This window comes from Myotis lucifugus, unplaced genomic scaffold, assembly GCF_000147115.1.
Source record: "Myotis lucifugus unplaced genomic scaffold, Myoluc2.0 scaffold_151, whole genome shotgun sequence".
Taxonomy (NCBI): Eukaryota; Metazoa; Chordata; class Mammalia; order Chiroptera; family Vespertilionidae; genus Myotis; species Myotis lucifugus.
The window spans coordinates 2,253,251-2,272,687 of NW_005871199.1; the positions used below are offsets into that span (position 1 = coordinate 2,253,251).

Genomic DNA, 19,437 nt, shown 5'->3' on the forward strand with positions numbered 1-19,437 from the left:
AGTTGACTGCAGGGCCCAATGGGGACATAGCTGAATTTACATGCATCTCTGGACCAAAGAAACTAGAAATGCAACCCTCTTCATCCCTGGCCATTTCCTTTCTCGCCCCCTTTCTCCTTCAATTGAAAGAATGTGAATTTTTCTTGGAGCCTTTTTTCGTCTTTCTACTTCCCAGGTAATTCATACCCCAGGTTTCAGAAAGGACTAGAAACCTGATCCAGACCTGGGTTTGTCTCTGACAGGCCCGGTTCACTTTCTCTGGTAGCAGGCTTGGCGTGGGCATATCTATCTAGGCTGTGCTTGTTTTCAGACTATGAAGAGGGTGGAAGCAGGGTGGGGCGGCCTAAGGTGCCAAGAGGACTTGTCAGGCTGGAGGGGGACGGGAGTGAGTGACTGTCATACAGGAAGAGGCTGCTCTCGACCTGGGCCTCAGGGCTTGGTGGGATAAGCAGAGATCCCAGTTGGAGATAGTTAAGTTCTGGAGACACTCGGAGACTAGAATCCACACTGAGAGCTTCCTTGGACTTAAAAAAAAAAAAAAAGTGCCTCTGGTGTGTATTTCCTAGAGTTTAGATCAGTGGTTCTCAACCTTCCTAATGCCGCGACCCTTTAATACAGTTCCTCCATGTTGTGGTGACCCCCAATTTCATTGTTACAAACTGAACATAATTAAAGCATAGTGATTAATCACAAAAACAATATGTAATTATATATGTGTTTTCCGATGGTCTTAGGCGATCCCTGTGAAAGGGTCATTCGACCCTCAAAGGGGTCACGACCCACAGGTTGAGAACCACTGGTTTAGATGTATCACCACCAAAAGGAGCAGGGGCTTGCCACAGAGGCTAAGGAGGGCCTCTGGGAGAAGTGAGCAGTCGAGGGAAAGGTAGTTTACATCTTGCAACCTTTCCAATTGGAGATGGAGGAAGGATGGGGACCAGAGGAGAATGAGATCAGGCACAGGGCCCAGGCAGTGTAGTGAGGAAGCAGCTCCTGACTTCAGTGGCCCCTCTATGGCCCTTTTATGCCATTTGTAAACCAACTCTTCTGTGCCTCTTGGATATTCCGTAGAGGGAGACTGGCTCCCTGGGACCTTTGCCATGAAGGCCAGGCTCTCCGAGCTGGGTGCTGAGAGCTGCCCAGACACGCAGCCATCCGCAGCCTCCCGTAAACCTAAACCAGGAGCATCGGCTCCGTCTCCGGCTCCCGTGGGAAAAGCAGCTCGCCTCCGCCTCCAGAGCTACTGCTCCTGTCCTCCCACCTCTCCTTTGCTCCCCTCCCCCGAACAGAGGGATCCCGACAGGGACATGGTACGTCAACCAAAGGGCATCGGGACATTTTAGAAACGAACTTTCTAAAGCCAGAAGTGGATTTGCTCCCTTTCATCTCTATTTAGGAAACCTTTCACTATGAAATGTTCCAAGATTTACTCTGGAAAGATGCTCTGACATGATCATTTGACCGGGGAGGGTAATGCCCCCTGGGGAAGAAAAGGCTGCCTTCCCTCCTTAATCAGCTCTTCAAATTGTGTTGCTATTTGTGGGTCCTCTAATAATCCCTGGGTTCCCCCCATCGCCTTCCCCCACCACTCCTCAGGGCCAAGCGTTGCGGAGGTTGGGCCTGAGCTCCTTCTATTATTTCACAACTGGTCTATAGCACAAACCTTGACTAAGTCCTATTCAGTCTCTCTCACTCTCTTCAGTGATTCAGGCTAGAAATTTTTATTTTATTTTTAATCCTCACTTGAGGATGTTTTTATTGATTTTTTTTTTAAGAGAGAAGAAAGGACGCCGAACCGGTTTGGCTCAGTGGATAGAGCGCCGGCCTGCGGACTCAGGGGTCCCAGGTTCGATTCCGGTCAAGGGCATGTACCTTGGTTGCAGGCACATCCCCACTGAGGGGCGTGCAGGAGGCAGCTGATCGATCTCTCTCATCGATGTTTCTGGCTCTCTATCCCTCTCCCTTCTTCTCTGTAAAAAATCAATAAAATATATTAAAAAAAAAAAAAAAAAAAAAAAAAAAAAGAGAGAAGAAAGGAAAGAGAAAAGGAGAGAGAGAGAAACATCAATTGGTTGCGCTGACCAGGAATCAAACCCACAACCTTTTGGTGTACGGGACGACACTCTAACCAACTGAGCCAACTGGCCAGGGCTCAGGCTAGAATGTTTAAAGTCATCTCTGACTTCTCTTCATTCCTTTGTCCCTTATATCCCGCTTGTCAACATATCCTAATGTTTCCTCTTTTGAAATCTCTCTCAGACTTGCCCCTTTCCATGTTCACAGCCTTGTCTTAGACGGCCTTTAAGCTTGGATTACCATGAAGCCAGTCCTCACTGGTTCCTCACCTTCTGGTCTAACCTGCCCCAAATCTACCCTCCTCACCACTGTCATTTGAATCTTCCCCAAATACTGTTGCCATACGATCCGTTGGGGTTGTTTATCCAGGACAAAGGAAGGCTGATGGAAAACTTGATAGCAGTCGGCCAGGAAATGGAAATTTGTCCTGTGGAGGGACCAGCAGTTTTACTTGTCTAACTCCAGAGGTCATAACTCAGACCTGTAGGGAGTCAGCTCAGAAAACAAGAATGCCTTGACAATTAGTGTCAACTGGACAGTCGTCAAGTTAGCAAGTTTCCCTATATACCCCCGTAATAGCCCAGTTAGAAAACAACCTAAAATAGAAAATCCGAAGAAATAACCTTTATTTGAAGGTGAATGATCTAAGTGAAGAAAACAACCAGATTTTGTTGAGAAATATGGGAAAACTTCAAGAAGAAAAACTTCCCTGGGTGGCAAAGTTAAAATTGTAAAGATGTCAATTCCTCCTTGATTTATTTTTAGGCTTCGTGTAATTACAGTAAAAATCACAATAGAGTCTTTTTAGAATTGGACATAATTATTTTTAAATTCATCTGGAAGAATAAACAGGGAAGATGGCAAAGAAAATTTTGAAGATGACTTAATTGGGAGCAGGAAAAAAACCCAAAAACATTATCCAGTTTATACATCAATTTAATAGATTGGCTAAGCAGAAATAGACCCAATTTCATATAAGCATTTTAAAAGAACAAAAGAAGCATTGCAACTAGTGGGGGGAAACGCATTAGAACAGTTGGTCAAGATGTTAAAAACCAAAACCAAAAACCTCTAACCTCAAACTGTACACCTAAAGTAAATAATACAATTTAACTGTAGAGAAACTAAAAGAAAATACATTTGAATATCTACTCTGAGAGGAGCTCCATTTAGAATTTTAGTATTAAAGGTCATGAAGATATAAGTCAACTATATCTCAAAAAATAAAGGTCATTATGGAAAATATTTTAGTTCATAAAAATGTAAAACTTCTGGGTTAAAACATGAAAGAAGGTCAAGTGAATAAGGATTATTAGTGGTAAATATGAGGAAGAGGCAACATTTTTATTGAAAAAATCAAACAAATTGATAAAAAATACTAAATTCCTTCTAGATCACTACCAGGATAAGAGTTTATATTCTTGCTCTGGCTGGTGTGGTTCAGTTGGAAAGTTTGCCGGTTTGATTCCTGGTCAGGGCACATTCCTGGGTTGCAGGTTCAATCCCTGGTTGGGGCCCATGCAGGAGGCAACAGATTGATATTTCTCTCTCTCTCTCTCTCTCTCTCTCTCTCTCTCTCCCCCTCTCCCTCCTTCTCTCTATAAAATCAGTTTTAAAAGAAAATAGTTCATATGTTTTCATTAAGCACCTACTCGGTGCAGCAGTAAGCAAGACAAGTGTGATCCTGCCTTCGTAGCTCTTTTGTTAGGTGGGATGATGTGGGTTACAAGTCAGAGAGAATACAACTCCAATTGGCTTAAGCAATAGAGGATCAATTTTACTGGCTCAGATGACAGAAACGTCTAGAGACGGCTCAGGTGAGCCTTCGTAGAGCACTTTGAGGTCTTACCTAAGACCCAGTTTTGTTCCATTTCTTCTCCTGCACAAGAGGTTGTTGCAGTGCTGAGAACGGTGTAAAATGGGAAACGTGCCCTACAGTCGAGCAATGGGTAAGCACATTTCAGATGCAGCCGTTCTGGAACATTCCGCATTCACTGCAAACGGCCTTTCTGAAGACTATGTCACACAGGGGACTGTGCTTAGAATGTTAAGTGAAAAAAGTAGGACACATAATTTTATGGACACTTATTACAGCTTTGAGAAAGAAAAACTGTTTCTAAAAAGGCTAGAAAGAACTACATCTCTCACACTTGTCAGAATGGCTATTATCAAAAAATCAACAAATGACAAGTGGTAAGGATGTGGAGAAAAGGGAACTGTTGGTGGGAATGTAAATTGGTGCAGCCACTGTGGGAAAGAGTTCCTCAAAAAATTAAAATTAGAGCTGTTCCACTTCTGGGTATTTATCCAAAGAAAAATGAAAACACTCATTTGCAAAGATATATGCAGCCCTATCATCATTGCAGCGTTACTCACAATAGCCAAGATATGGAAGCAACCTAGGAGTCCATCGACGGATGATTGGATAAAGAAGATGTGGTACATATATCCGATGGAATATTATTCATCAGTAAAAAAGTGAAATCTTGCCATTTGCAACAACATGGATGGACCTAGATGATATTATGCTAAGTGAAATTAAGCCAAGACATAAAAAGACAAATACTGTATGATTTTACTTACATGTGGAATCTAAAAAACCCCACAAAAAAACAACACAAACAAAACAGAAACAGACTCCTAGATACAGAGAACAAACTGATGTTTGCCACTAGGGAAGGGATTGGGGGATGGTGAAAAAGGTGAAGGGGATTAAGAGGTACAAACTCCCAGTTATAAAATAAGTCACGGGGATGTAATTTACAGCATGGGGAATCTAGTCAATAATGTAATAACTTTATGGTGACAGATGGTTACTAAACTTACCACATCATAAGGTATATAAGTGTAGACACACTATGTTGTATACCTGAAACTAATAAATATTGTATGTCAACAATCTATCTATATAAAACCCTAATATGCAAATAGACTGAATGGCACAACAACTGAACCACCGGTGCCTATGACGTGCGCTGACCACCAGGAGGCACACCCAGAACATGGCGGGCATCGGCTGCAGTGGGATGGTGGAGCAGGTGAGCTGGGGGCGCCAGACCAAGGCAGGGCACTAGTCACTGTCATCTGGGCGAGCCTCTGGTGGTTATTGAAAATTCTTTGCTCCTGTGCACCGTAGTCCCGCCCGGCACTCGCTCCTGCTGCCAATGCCAGCCCTGCTCGCACCCACTGCTGGCTCTGGCCCCAATCCCTCTGCGCCCGCTGTCAGTGGGTGTGAGCAGGGCGGCACTGTCAGTGTGTGGGAGCGGCTGCGGGCAGACAGGGGACCAGGGGCTGCGCGGGAGGGGCCAGGTAGGGCGTGGAGGATGGGCTGAGACCTGCCCCTGTGCCCACCGCAGCCCCGCGGCCCACAGTTCCTTTCAAGGTGCATGAATTTGTGCACTGGGCCCCTAGTACTTTAATAAAAATATATTCAATTTTTAAATATACCATAAACTGCTGGGTTACAAAGCCAATGACTGCATTTATGTGAGTCAATAATATTATATTTTAAAAATAAATAAATACAGCTAACTGCTAACCATGTTAGTGAAGTAGAATTTGTTTGTTTTTTGTTACCTTTAGTCTTCATTTTCCAAATTCCCTCCGGTGTTCACTCTTCTCTGTCCAGCAGGGCTGCGCTCCCGCACTGCCTGCTGCTCATGCCGATCATTCCTGTCTTTGTGCGTCTGCTGGTGTTATTTACTTCACCTGGAATGCCTTCCTCTTTTGACCTATTCACCCACTCAATATTTATTGATAATTGATATACCGGTATTGTGCAGCTTATGGAAGATAATGTATATGAAAGCAGTTTGTAAGGTGTTCACAGATGTTAGTGTTATTGTTAGGAGAGAACAAAGAGAAAGAGGAGGAAGAGGAGAAAAACACACCATTATTTGCACAATATTGTGCCAGGTGCTGGGGAGGTCAGGATGGAAAAATAGAGAACAGGGTTGTGGCCCTCCAGCACTTGCAATCTTGTCAGGTGGGTGGGAGAAAAACCGCCCCCGGTGGAGTAGGAATGATAATGTGATCATGTAACAGGTGAAATGCTAATATGAGAGAAGCAAAGAGCGCTGTCCGAGGAAGTGGGGAGGATGTGGAGTTCCAACCAGGCCCTGAGGATTTGGGCAGGTAAGTCCAAGGAACTGGAGATAAATGTAGAATGTGTGGGGGACAGTGAGTCCCGCTGAAGAATCCTACTGGAAAGTCGGGGGAGGCTAAGGGGACTGGGAGGCAAATAAGGTGGGCCTTGCCAGGGGAGTCTGGATTCTAACCTTGAAAGCAACAGGTCTCCATTGGAGTTTTTTAAAAATTAGTATGTACGTTCCAGAGGGGGCAGGGATCTTCCTTGTTTGTCTTGTTCAACACTGAATCCCTAGTACTTAGAAGAGTGGCGTGTCCCTAGTGTATAGAAGAGTGAAGAGTGATGCCTGGTGCATAGAAGGTGCTTAATAAATATTAGTGAAGGGAAGTTGGAAGGAATGAATCATAGGAGTGACATGGTAAACTAGGAAGGCTAATCCAAAAGAGGTGGATGGTGTGGATTGAAAAGGTAAAGGAGAGGGCAAAGAGACAAGTGGATAGACTATGAAGACACCTTAGGTGCGAAGTGATGAAGAACTGAGCTGGGTTAATGGCTGCTGACCCGGAAAGGAAGGCACTGGTGTGAGTCATTTGGAAAGAACCGAGAGGCCTTTGTGACTGACCAGTTGGATACAGGAGACGGAGAGGAAAGAATAAACGATAACATCAAAGAAAGTTACTCATGCTTCAGGACTCAGCCTGAATTGCCCGTCCAGGAGGCCTTCCCAGGATTCTCAAGCCCTGCTGTGTGTTTCCTTTCCGAACTCAATTAACACAAATAATCCGTTTCACCCGGTTTTAGGATGTAATAGTTGTAACACTATAATCCAGGCTTTGCATATGTTTGTTTCCCTAACTAGATTGTAAGCTTTGAAGTGTCAGGGACAGCTCTAGTCCCCAGAGTGCCTGGCCCTAGTACTGCCACAAAGTAGATGCTTAGTAAGTCCTCACTGATCTAGTAGAAACCTGTATTCTCTGGGTGCTCACCTGTTTCTTTCTTTTTAAAAAAAATTGTTTTCATCTACTCAGTTTGTTTCAGAAAGTGAGGACGAGGCAGATCCTGAGTACTAATATCCTCCCCATGTAAGGGTCAATTCCAACTTTCAGCATTGCCTTCAGCAGTAGTTCATTTATTCATTTGTTCTCGTATTTAGTCAGTCATTCAACAAGAGGGGAATAGCGAAGTATCCACCTTAAGCCAAGGAGTCAGCATGGGCTTTGGATCTTGCTTATAATCTTAGATCTGTCATTTACTGGCCATGCTGGTTTGGAAAAGTTACCTAATCTCTCTCCTCTTTAATTTCCACATCCATAAAATGAAGGCAATGACATCTACTTAATAACAACGTTTACCGAGTGCTCACAATGTGCCAGGCGCTATCATCTCATTCCCGTTTTACAGATGCGGAAATTGACACATGGGGACAGTAAGGATGCATAGGTAGGACATGTAGAACCAGGACCTGGTCATAGGCAACCCAGTCCCTTATTCTCAGTGCTGTGATTTAATAATTCGCATTTTCAGTGTCTGCTGTGTGCCAGTCATGCTACATAGGATCCTTACACATAGTTTTGTGTTGATCACTGCCAGCCACACCTGTGGCTGAGAATAAGGGCTCTGGGACTGGATTCTCCTAACCAGGCCACATTTAGTCAGCCAGGGAACCTGAAAACACGAGGATTTTTAACATTTGCCAAGTGGAGGAATTACTGCACCGCAGGTTTCAGCCACAAGAGGGCAGCAGGTCCTTCTTTCCACGTGGCCCCGGAAAGACCAGCAGGCTCTCTCCTCAGGCGTCCCCTGGATCCCTGGAGTTTCCCTGTTGTAAATCACAAACGCACTTCTTTGGCAAAGGGCAGCCAGCCAGGTTGGGGTGAGACCGGGGAGCAGTTCTGCAAATTAAGTCTAGTATCGGAAAGATAAAAGACCAGGACTAAAACGAAATTGGATTCTAAGAAAGTAAATATTTTATGAAAAACTGAAAATATATCCCTGTCCTAGTTTAAGTTGCCTCCGGGCAAGCTGTAAGATGATTTTAAAAACTCATTTGTAAGGCTCCTGTGTTAGACCAGCATTTCCTGGAGTTCTTGCAAAGTTTCAGTTCATTTTGCTCCTGTTTAAGAAGCCCTTACTCAGGAGAGACCTGGTTGTGGAAGTTTCCAGAAAGCCCAGCCAAGCCATACACTAATTTTTTTTTCTTTTTTCTGGAGAGGATGAAATAACCAGAACTGTCATGTGTCTACTGAATGAAGAGCATCAGCCTGGGCACCTTCCGGGTATGAAAGGAAGGAGAGGAAGCTCGGTGAGGGTGGTAAGGAGGGCTGGGCACTGGCCTGGCTTATCCTACCATGAGGAGCCCCATTCCCTCCTCTATCAAATATCAGGCTCCGCAGAGTTCTAATCAGCGATCATCACATTTCAGATCATACAATGGCCCAAAGATCCCCAATGACCTGTCCAAGGGCCTTTTCAGATACAACCAATCTTGATTCCTTGAAAAGACCGTTCCCATTAGATTACAATCTTACAAAAGACGCAGAACATCCACGTAACAAGAACGTAAAGATCGGATCTTTACATAGAAACATGACGTTAGTCCCTCACCAGCAAGAGGGCTAGAGCTGCCATTTGTTTCCCCCCTTCCCCAGGGCGATGGAGGGATGATGATGGGGCGTAAGCTGCTCACTGCCTCACTCCTCCAGCCTCATTCCTGGACCGCTGCCACATGGCCAGTGTTGCCCAAACACACCATGTCCTTCCTTCCCTCTCTGCCTTTGCATATGCTGTTCCCTCTGCCTGGAATTCTTTCCCCTGCCTTATCCTTCTAGCACGTTTTTACTCATCCTTCCAAACCCCATTCAAATGACACTGTTTGGTGAAGTCTTTCCCTGGTTCCCCAGAGACTCCCCAGAAAATTATTCATCCTTCATCAGTGTTCCCATAGCAGATGGTACAAGACTTATCACACTGTAGAACCATTATTGTTGTTGTTTTTTTCATATATGCCTCTCCCTTCACCCCGACCCAAGAATTCCTAAAGGGCAGGGGCTGATGATTTATCTGTGTCCCCGGGCCTGGCCCAGTGCCTGGCACATGGTGGGTACTCAGTCAATGGCAGCTGAACAGAAATGGATTCCCTTTTCTGTACCCAGCAGGCGGGTTGCAGGGTGACTGACCAGGGTCACTGAACAAAAGAGAATCATTTCTGGAGGGAGCCCGGGTACCAGGAGCTCAATGCGGACGCCTGGTTGCTAACAGTCAGTGTTTGCGCACTGGGGGCCGCACATCATTCTCGCTGGACGCCAGTTGCCTAGAATCTATTTTAATTACACATCACAGGTAAGGAGGGACCTTCTGATAGTGTGATTAAGCTCTGGGATGGGAATTTAAGGGAGTGGTGGGTGCTCCGTGTTAAAAGATCTTCATAACCTATGATATTTTTTGGAAGAGACTGGAGTAGATTACATATGAATAGAGACCTTTGATTTCAAGTTTACATGATAGAACTCAGCTCTGGGCACCAGACATGGGGTGGGGGTGAGGACTTTGGTCGATTCAGGTGGAATTACCTGGCCCAGCCGTGCAGGGGTGCTGGGGCTGGATACAGAGTTGTCGCTTCTCTGCACAGCTCCTCACAGCTTTGCCTCATTTGCAAACATCTGCGAGATCAGTAAATATTAGTACATATGTGTTGGCAGTAAATAGATCCTGCAAGAGCTGCCAACACCCACTGGTGCTCGTGCTTGTCTCTGGATCCGTCTCCTCTCTGCCTCCTTGTCCCCAAGGCTCTTGGTACGGACGTGGGGAGAGCCAGCTATAGACGGAGGACTAGGAAGCGAAGGAAGACAGCTGCAGGTAACCTCCAAGGGGACAGTCCGGGGGGTGGCAGCTGCTTCTATTCTGCTCAGGGGGTTTCCTTGCAGGGCATTTTTGGGGGTGGAAAGTCTTGCTCTGCGATTCAGTGAAAACAATCATGGTTTAAGGAGAAAGGGAGAAATGGTACATGATGGGGAAAGAAGTGATCGATGAGGCTGGGAAAGGGCTACCACCCACTAATTAAAACAGACAAAAGTTCAACATGACAGTTAGTAGCGAGAACCATGAATTTAGATTGTACATTGTCAAGTTTAGAACAATTCCTTTTCTCTATATCTTAAATAGCTTCAGTTTTATTAAAAAAAAATTTTTTTTGGTGATAAAATGTACATATAACACAGTGGTTCTCAACCTTCCTAATGCCGCGACCCTTTAATACAGTTCCTCATGTTGTGATGACCCCCAATTTCATTGTTACAAATTGAACATAATTAATGCATAGTGATTAATCACAAAAACAATATGTAATTATATATGTGTTTTCCGATGGTCTTAGGTGAACCCTGTGAAAGGGTCGTTTGACCCCCAAAGGGGTCTCGACCCACAGGTTGAGAACTGCTGATATAACATAAAGCCATTTTATCCAGTTTTAATTGTACAATTCTGTGGCATTATGTACATTCATATTGTTGTGTGACCATCACCACCAACCATTTCCATAACTTTTTCATCTTCCCCAACTGAAACTCCACACCCATTAAACAACAACTACCCATTTCCTCCTCTCCCCAGCTCCTGGCAACCACCATTCTACTTTGGGTATGAATTTGACTACTCTAGGAATCTCATATAAGAATAATCATACATTTGTCCTCCGGTGACTGGCTGATTTCACTTAACATAATGTCTCTTCAAGGTTCATCTATGTTGTAGCATTGCCTCACTGTTGTTTAATTAAACTATTTTCATAAGTGTGCCCTGCAGAAATATTATTTCTTGAAGTATCTCCATAGATAGATGAAGTAGGTGTCACCATCTCTAGGTTGCAGCTGGAGAAACCAAGTTGAAGAGAAGATAAGTGCATCAGATATAATCGGCTGCTTAATCCAAATTTATCCTCCTCGTACTCCCTTCCTCCCATCCTCTTTCTTTTGGCAGAGCCCGTTTTGTTCTTGATTCACTGGCCAGCTATGCACACAGGGAAGTGGCTACTCTTAGCCCCAGGATATACCTCGATTAGTTTGAATCAACCATAGTCATTTCAGCTCCTTTGCCAATGACTGGTGTAGAAGATCAGCAGGTGATAAACTTTTGGCCCACAAGGCATGAAAGCTGACGCAAGGCTTCCAAAGAGGGTTTCTTTACTTTTACAAATAGACACAAGAAGCAGCTTGCTATTTGCTGCTTTTCAATGTGGTGGCCACGTGTGTAGGTGATGCCTGGTGCTCAGCAGCCACTTTGCCACCATGAGAGTAATTAGCCAAACCATACACTGAAGATGGCAGAGGAGAGAGATGGAAGAAATCTGGATCCTTTATGATATGAATGAATGGATGAATTAACCAACTCTGGAATATCCACTGTGAATCTTGCTATTTATGTGAGATCATGAATTTCCTTATTGATTATTTATTTTTTTAAAAGATATATTTTTATTGATTTCAGAGAGGGAGGGCAGGAGGGAGAGAGAGAGAGAGAGAGAGAGAGAAAGACATCAATGATGAGAGAGAATTATTGATCCGCTGCCTCCTGCATGCCCCCTAATGGGGATTGAGCCAGCAACCCAGGCATGTGCCCTTGACTGGAATTGAGCTGGGACCCTTCAGTCTGAAGGCCGATGCTCTATCCACTAAACCAAACCAGCCAGGGCAAGTTTCCTTATTGTTTAAAACACTTTTGAATTTTCTGTACTTGCAGCCAAAAGCACACTAAACACACATTAAGAATTAAAACTAAACAGGAACTAACGCAGAGGGCCCGAGTCTCACGCCTTTTCCCACTGGGTAATGCTAACAATGCAGAAGACATTACTTTGTTATGAGATCGCCCAAACCACAGCATTACTTCTCAACTGTTGGCTCTGGGAGTTGATTTCTAGGACAAGAAAACTGGGGTTGATTTTGACGAAAAGGAGGGAGGCCTGGAGAAAATGAAGAGCCATAGCTCACAGAGGGACAGTGGCCTAGGGAGTCACCAATGGAAAGGTGGTGAAAACTGTCAGTTGGGAATGGCCCTCTGAAACATGACAGTCAGGTGCGGTGAAAGGGAATGACAGAAACAAAGTCAGCCAGTGTAGCTGTAAGAGCTTTCTCCCCAATGGGAAACCCAGCCAATCTCAGAGAAGTCGTGTGTCGCCAAGTAGAAGACAAGGGCATGACATGGTGACCAGATAAAGGGCTTTGAGATTCTACAACTGCAGAAGGCTGATAGAGAACTAACATAATGATAACCACACACTAAGCAGATACGAAAGAATTCTCTGTTTTGGCTTAAGCTAGTTTATGTCACTTGCAACTAAAGGAATCTTGACTGATAAATCCTCTCTAGTCTCTAGGTACTATCCACTCTTGCAAATCAGTTACTCAATTTACTAAAAGAGTAATTTTTCATGGGGTCTTCATGGGAGAAGTGCAAAAAGGTAATGAAGAGGAAAGAGGAGTCAGAATTAGGGCAACAGCCTAAAAAAGGGCCCCCCTTTTTTTTTGTTTTCTTCAATCCCCAAATCCACAGGCAAGGGCATGCCTTATTGCCTCACACAAGCCGTTTAATTGTTCTTATAGGATTGAGTTCAGGCAAATGATCTGCGAAGTGACCTTTGACAAGTCATTGTTCCTCGCTGGGTTCTATTTCTTTTCTTGCAGGGTGTGTGGAGGGGGCCGTTTCTTTATCAGCACAATGAGGGAATAGGGTTGGATGTGATATTTATTTAATAAATGATTAATAAAAGCTGTGTGCTTAACATTCTGTTAGGTGTTTTCCACATATGACTCATTTGATCCCTACCGTGTCCCTATGCAGCAGGTGATATTAGCCACTTTATGGTCCTTTTCTGGACTAACATTCTATCGACACTTGTTGAGCTCCTTCTCTTGTGCCTGCAATACACTCCGAGGGCACAAGTCACATGTGGCAAATTCCTTGTTTCCAAGGGGCTTATGATCAGGTTGCAAAAGTAAAACTATTCGACTGTTCTGGTCTAAACTGAGTGGCACTGACCATAAATGCAACAGGAGTTACATTCGTTACCTACTGCCATGTAACAAACGACTACAAATGTATTAGCTTAAAACAACACACATTGATTTGCTCACAGTGTCTGTGAGTCAGGAGTCTGAGCTCAGTTGAGCTGGGCCGTCTGCAGGGTCTCAACACCATCCCGCAACAAGGTGTTGCCTGGGCTGTGTTCCTTAGTGGAGCCCAGTATCCTCCTCCAAGCTCATGTAGTTTTTGGCAGAATTTCTTGCAGGTATAGGACGGAGGGTCTAACTTTCTTGCTGTCAGGTGGGGGCAAATCTCAGTTCCCGGAGGCTCCTACAGTTCCCTACTGTGGGCCTTCTCTGTAGACGGTTCACGGCAATGCAGTTTTCTTCCTCAAGGTCAATTGGGGACTCTCTTGCTCCAGTCTCCTAAGGACTGTAACGCAATGCAACTGTAATCATGTGAGTGGCACATCATCACCTTTGCCATATCCTATTGCCAAGAAGCAAGTCACAGGTCTTGCCCAAACTCAAGGGGAGGGGATGACACATGACTTGCCTGGGGGGTGAAGGGCGTTACAGGAAGGCGTGTATTTGCCGAAGGAATTTAGAAAAGAGGAATGTCAGAGTAAACTGGAATCCTCAGGGGAGGCTTTATGGAGAGACTTTTTAAGCTGGAGTTTGAAGAATGAGTAGAATTTAGACCAGCCAAGGGTGAACAAGAAGAGGCAGGACAAGAACCAAAGGACAGATGAGCAGGTGGGACTCTCACCGAAATATTTCCTACACAAAAAGCTAATTGAAACCTGCTTCTTACATCACAAAGGGTAGGAGAAACTTTTTTTTTTTTTTTTAACTAAAAGGAAGCTGTATTGTGAAAAGAGTCCTGGCCTTGATATCAGAAGATTTGGGTCCAAGGTTTAGCTCGGCTATTAACTGGCAGTGTGCTTGGGGCCTGCTGGTTATCTGAGCCTCGATTCTTGTGAATGCTCCTACTTCCGTGTCATTGTGAGGACGAAACATGCTCTTGGATGGGAAGTACTCTGCATGCTGTCCAGGTCCTATTTCCAAAAGCAGCTTTATCACCTTCCAAGACCCCCCCCCGCCCCCAACTCTCTCTGGGTCTCCAGCTCTCTGACTCCTCTCTTTCACTTGGCCCTCTTCCTCATGAAGTCTCCTTAATGAGGGAAGGGGCACATTCTCTGGGTTCTGGCCTTGGCACTCGTCTCATTTCACTACAGGCTCTGCCTTGGGACTCTTATTCACCACCACCTATAACCCAGAACCCATGGCTCTCAAATCTATGCTCTGGCCCAGACCCCTTTCCATTATGTGTCCAACCAATTGCTGATCAATTTCTCTTGGGTCTCCTGCAGGCCTCAAATCCAACATACCCCAAACTGAACTCATTATCTTCCCAGCAAACCTCTTCCTCTTCCTTTTCATGCCTGGTCTTGGGGAAATCGCACCAAGTCGGGAATTTTATGACATTCTTTCCTCCCCACCTTCATGCCTGAGATCTAAGTGGCTAAGTCCTTTCTCTCCATCACCACTGCCCCAGTTTGAATTTCATCAGTTCTCACCTGAATCAGTGCGACTGCTTCTTAACCGATCTACCTCATTTTGTTCTCCAAGCTTACTGCAGCACAAATTAGATAATACTGCTGCTCTGCTTATAAGCATTCAGAGGCGCCTAAATACTTAGGGATGAAATTCAAACTCCTAGGCATGACACTCAGTACGGAAGCCCTCCCAGATCTGATTCTTGCCCACCTCCTCCCACCCATGACCCTCCAGTCCTACTGAACTGCTTCCTGTTTTCACACTACACCACATTCGTCCAAATCTCTGTGTGAATACACTGTTCCCCTCGTCAGAAATGCCTTCCACCACTATCCTTCTCTGCCTTCCTAACTCTTCCCATCCATGATTACTCAGCTTCGCTGCTTCACTTTGAAGGCCCCTGCTCTTGTGCACCCCTAGCTCAGCTCTCATTATTCAGGAGTGCCAAGGTCTCCATTATAATTGTCCTTTTTTTCTGCTGTCTTGCTAGATGGTGAGTTCTCAAGACCAGTAATGATGGCTTGTTTTATTTTCTGATGCTGATGCTCTGATCACCTTTTCCTCCAATCTGATCCTTTCTAAGTATTTTTTAAAATATTTTTTGAACAGGCAACACATTCATCTGTCCAAAAATTCAGAAATTACAGAAAGGAAAAGTCTCCCTCCTGCCCCTGGCCCCATCTCTGCTGTCCGGTTCTCCTCCCCAGAGGCAAAGTTGTCAGTTTTGTGTGAATACTTCCAGAGATACAAACATACCTATGGTCCCCCTTTCACACCAAGATGGTGTATGTCCCCCTGATTGTGCTGCACCCCTTTTCCACTTACTTATGTACAGTATCCTTGTGGCCATGCCATTTCAGTACATAAACAACTTCCTTATTCTTTATTTGGTTACTCAGTTTTTTATTGTGGGTGTATCATAATTTAATCAATGAACGTTAGGTTATTTCCAATCTTTTGTGAACACAAACGATACTGCAATTACTAACGTCACAAAATGTCATTTCACACATGTTCAAGTGTGAGAGTAGAATGAACTCCTAGAAGTGGAATCCCTAGATCAAGGAGTACATGCCTTCACATATTGCCATATTGCCCTTCATGGAGTTAGTAGATATCATCGTATTGATCTTTGTATTCCTAGTCACTATCACAGAGCCTAGAACAGAGTAGGCATTCAGTACTTTTTTGTCAAATTAACAAATGAAAAAAAAAAAAGTTCTTTTAGTGGAAGCTCCCTTTTTCTTTTTCTGATGCTGTGCTTTAGTGGAGATGTTTCTTCCCATCCAGCACTCAGGTCAAACCGAATGATACTACATGATCAACCCAAATGCCATTATTATTTAAATTCTTGTTTCAACTTTTATTAATGTCCATATTGTGTAACTAATCAAGACCCTTCTTAATTAGCTTGGTTATAAGGTCACAATTTTTATGTTCTAATATAACAAATTTGAATCCTCATATTTTGTGAGATATCTTAATTATTTTTACTGGATTTTTATTTTTCTTCCTCTGAGCAATTCCTGGAAACCCTTACATAATTCATAAATTATTTCAGGGGGCTGCTTGTTGCTTTTATAAGTCATCAGGCCTCTGTAAGTTAACTTCGACTGTCTTTTAACTATGTATCCCTGTTGCTGCTCCTGCATCCATTGCTTATTAGCTGTGTCACCTCTCTATTCCTGGCTATTCATCTATAAAATAGGGACATTATTGGTTTGTGAGGATTAACTGAGATTATAGATAATCTTACCATAGTGTTTGGCACATAGTAATGTTGAGAGAGATGGTCCTTGGTGAGTTTTTAATGCTTCTACTCATCTTCCTGGGAATGCCAAGAATGCAAGGCTCCTCTTTGCTAGGGTTGTGTTTATAGTGAGTGACTCTGAGGGATGAAATAATGTCTTCCTCCAGGACAAGGAACAGGTTTACTTACTGCTTCCTATTAAATGGTGGGCTCCCCATGCCCAGTGTTCCTCAGCCATGATGTAAATCCACCAAGAGCAAAGCTTTCATCCGAGCCCGTGAGACTTGGGGGACAAGAGGAATTGACACAAACATGCTGAAGCTCATGTTGCTTCTTGTTTTGAGTCCTTTGTCTCTTACCCAAGAATCTTGTGTCTTTTATCAACATCCATGAAACAGTAACAGACTAACCTATTAGCCTTCCAATAGGTAAAATCAAATACCAGACTTGAGTATTAAATGCTTAAGATATTTACATTATTTTTGCTCTTGCTCTTCTTACTTGCTTTTCCTAGGCATTCTGCACAATATCTGTAAGTTTGTGTTTGGGAAGGTAGCCAAAACACATCAATTGCTGCCATTTGCAAATAATTCTACTGTACTGTTGGGGGAAACAAAATGAATTAGAAATAAAGGTGACTTTGAAATCATTGCTCAATTGAAATTACTTAGCCACACTAATATTGTTTTAAATCAGTAAGGCCATAGTTTCCTCTCTCTATATATATTTCTGTATAGTTGGGGTCCTATTTTTTAAAAAAATATGTTTTTATTAATTGTTAGAGAGGAAGGAAGAGGGAGCGGAGAGAGAGAAACATCAGTCTCAATTGGCTGTCTCCTGCATGCCCCCTGCTGGGGATGGAGCCTGCAAACAGGGCATGTGCCATGACCTGAATCCAACTCACCACCTCTTGGTACATGGGCCCACGCTCCACTACTGAGCCACACAGGCTGGGCTGGGGCCTACTTTTTATGTAATTGCAATACAGGAAAAGTTGCACAAATATAACTGGGCCTTAGTTCCTGTTACTTAATAGCTGGATGACTTTGAGCACTCTAAGGTTCAGTTTCCTAATATGTGAAATACAGAAACTAATTCATCCAGTAGTCTCAAGAGGTTGTTGGCGCCACGGAATAAAACGATGTATGTGACCACCTGTGCAAATGAGTTGTTATAACTTAAGACTGTATTGAATTACAAACGTTAACTCGCCCTAATATTATTGGCTTAGAGCCTATGAAATAAGAAGAAAAAAAAAAAAGACATCAACAGTTGAATCAGTCTGCCACACACTCACTATCCAACAGATGAAACGCCTAAGAGCATAAAAGGAAAACTACAACTCCCAGCAGGCCTTGCTCCCGACTGCGTCATATAACCTCAACTCCCGCAGGGCCCAGCACCCGCTCAGCCCCCACGGCCCATAAACTACATCTCCCAGGAGGCTCCACAGTGCACGACGTCCTTCTTCCCTCGCCTCGTGTCGTCCCTCACCCCGGCCTGCAGCTCGGGGCCCACGGGGGTCCCGCGGTCGGCCGCGAGCGCGCGGGGGGTCGCGCGGCTGCGGAGCGGCGCGAGCGCGCGCGGGAGGGAGTGGAGGCGTCGGGGGTCGCGGGATACGGCTCGCTGGCTCGCAAGATGGCGGACGAGGACGGGGGAAGGGGATTTCACCCCGCAGCCCCTCACCGGAACGGAGGCGGCGGCGGCGGCGGGGGTTCAGGGCTCCACTGCGCCGGGAACGGCGGAGGCAGCGGCCCGCGGGTCGTGCGCATCGTCAAGTCCGAGTCCGGCTACGGCTTCAACGTGCGGGGCCAAGTGAGCGAGGGCGGGCAGCTGCGGAGCATCAACGGGGAGCTGTACGCGCCGCTGCAGCATGTGAGCGCCGTGCTGCCCGGGGGGGCGGCCGATCGCGCCGGGGTGCGCAAGGGGGACCGCATTCTGGAGGTGTGAGTATCCGGGCTGCCCGCCGCCCCACCCCGCCCCAGACCCTCCGCTAGTCCGCGCACCTCCCCTCGACCCCTGTCACCCTCGGGCCGAACCTCCCCCCGCCCTGACCCGCCCCGGGGACCCCGGGCCTCGCACCTCCCGGGGGTGGGCTCCGAACCACACCCCTACTTTTCGCGACCCCCCACCTGGCTCCCTTCGGTCTTCAGTCTCAGCCCCTGCACCCTTCCCGCTGTTACCCCCGCCCCCATTCCTTCGGCTTCGTGTCTGCCCCTCTGCCTTCCCCGGGGGCACGTTACTCGCTGCTCCTCGCCGCCCCGCGCTGTGCTCGTAACTGGCTGCTCACCGGCCGCAGCTCCTCCTCTGACCCCGCCGCTGTGTGTGCTCCCCAAGTTCTCACCCGCGGCATCAGAGTTTGTTGCTCTCCACACTCCCGGCAGCCCCGGAGCGCCGTCCCCGCTGCCCTCCGGCCCAAATGGGGAGAACCTCCGTCTTCTGCTTTTCCTCCGGAATCCTCGCTCCGCCCCGGACTCCTTTTTCTTTCCTTGGGTCCCCTCTCCTTAGGGCTAAGCACCCCTACCTACCTATGTTCCTGTCCTGCGGTGTGGCCCCTCCTCCCTTCCTCTTTGTATGCATTCTCCTAGAAGACCTGATTTTCTGACCCCTGCATGCGTGTTTGGTTGGTTTGGTTGGTTTGGTTTGGTGGTGGTGGTGGTGGTGGGGTCTTGGACCTGCAGTTTCTCTGCACAGTGGTCTCAGGTACATACACCAGGATATTGAATCTGGTGTCTCCTCCACCACCACCTCCCTATGAGTGCATCCCTCTTCGGCCCCCTGTGTTCACTCCTGCCCCAAACTCAACCTTTGTGTTTTAGTCGACGATTATAAACCCCCTTTTGGGTCTTTGACCTCCCCGCTTTTGCAGGGCGGGCTGTTTCCACGCGCGCTCCTACTCTGTCTTCCTGTGATCCCACGCCTGACTTTATCCTCATCTTTCTCGCCCC

At 45.7% G+C, this 19,437-nt stretch overlaps 1 protein-coding gene and 2 long non-coding RNA genes across 13 annotated transcripts in view; 2 read left to right on the top strand and 1 right to left on the bottom strand.

Annotated features, from left to right (window-relative positions):
• The first annotated feature begins 6,944 nt into the window (after window positions 1–6,944).
• Window positions 6,945–10,955, top strand: LOC106698237. 6 transcript variants are annotated; one of them, XR_001349511.2, is made up of 5 exons: window positions 6,945–7,603; window positions 8,374–8,439; window positions 9,316–9,502; window positions 9,949–10,018; window positions 10,772–10,955. It is a non-coding gene; the product is annotated as an uncharacterized LOC106698237 (long non-coding RNA). The 6 variants fall into 6 exon arrangements; XR_001349510.2 differs by having other exon boundaries at window positions 9,319–9,502; XR_002830809.1 differs by having other exon boundaries at window positions 6,945–8,465.
• On the bottom strand, window positions 9,979–18,292 carry LOC111827312. The gene is made up of 3 exons (XR_002830811.1): window positions 18,176–18,292; window positions 16,965–17,089; window positions 9,979–10,114 (listed from the first exon to the last, which is right to left on the bottom strand). It is a non-coding gene; the product is annotated as an uncharacterized LOC111827312 (long non-coding RNA).
• SNX27 (sorting nexin family member 27) overlaps window positions 18,080–19,437 on the top strand; it is a 51,213-nt gene continuing 49,855 nt past the window's right edge. For 2 of the 6 annotated variants that reach the window (XM_023759176.1, XM_023759175.1), the window contains exon 1: window positions 18,094–18,435. In XM_023759176.1, the coding sequence (XP_023614944.1) occupies window positions 18,128–18,435 (308 nt within the window). In that variant the 5' untranslated portion in view covers window positions 18,094–18,127. Of the gene's footprint in view, window positions 18,436–19,437 lie in introns of all 6 variants that reach the window. The other 4 variants (XM_006095282.2, XM_023759174.1, XM_023759177.1 and 1 more) reach the window with 4 other exon arrangements.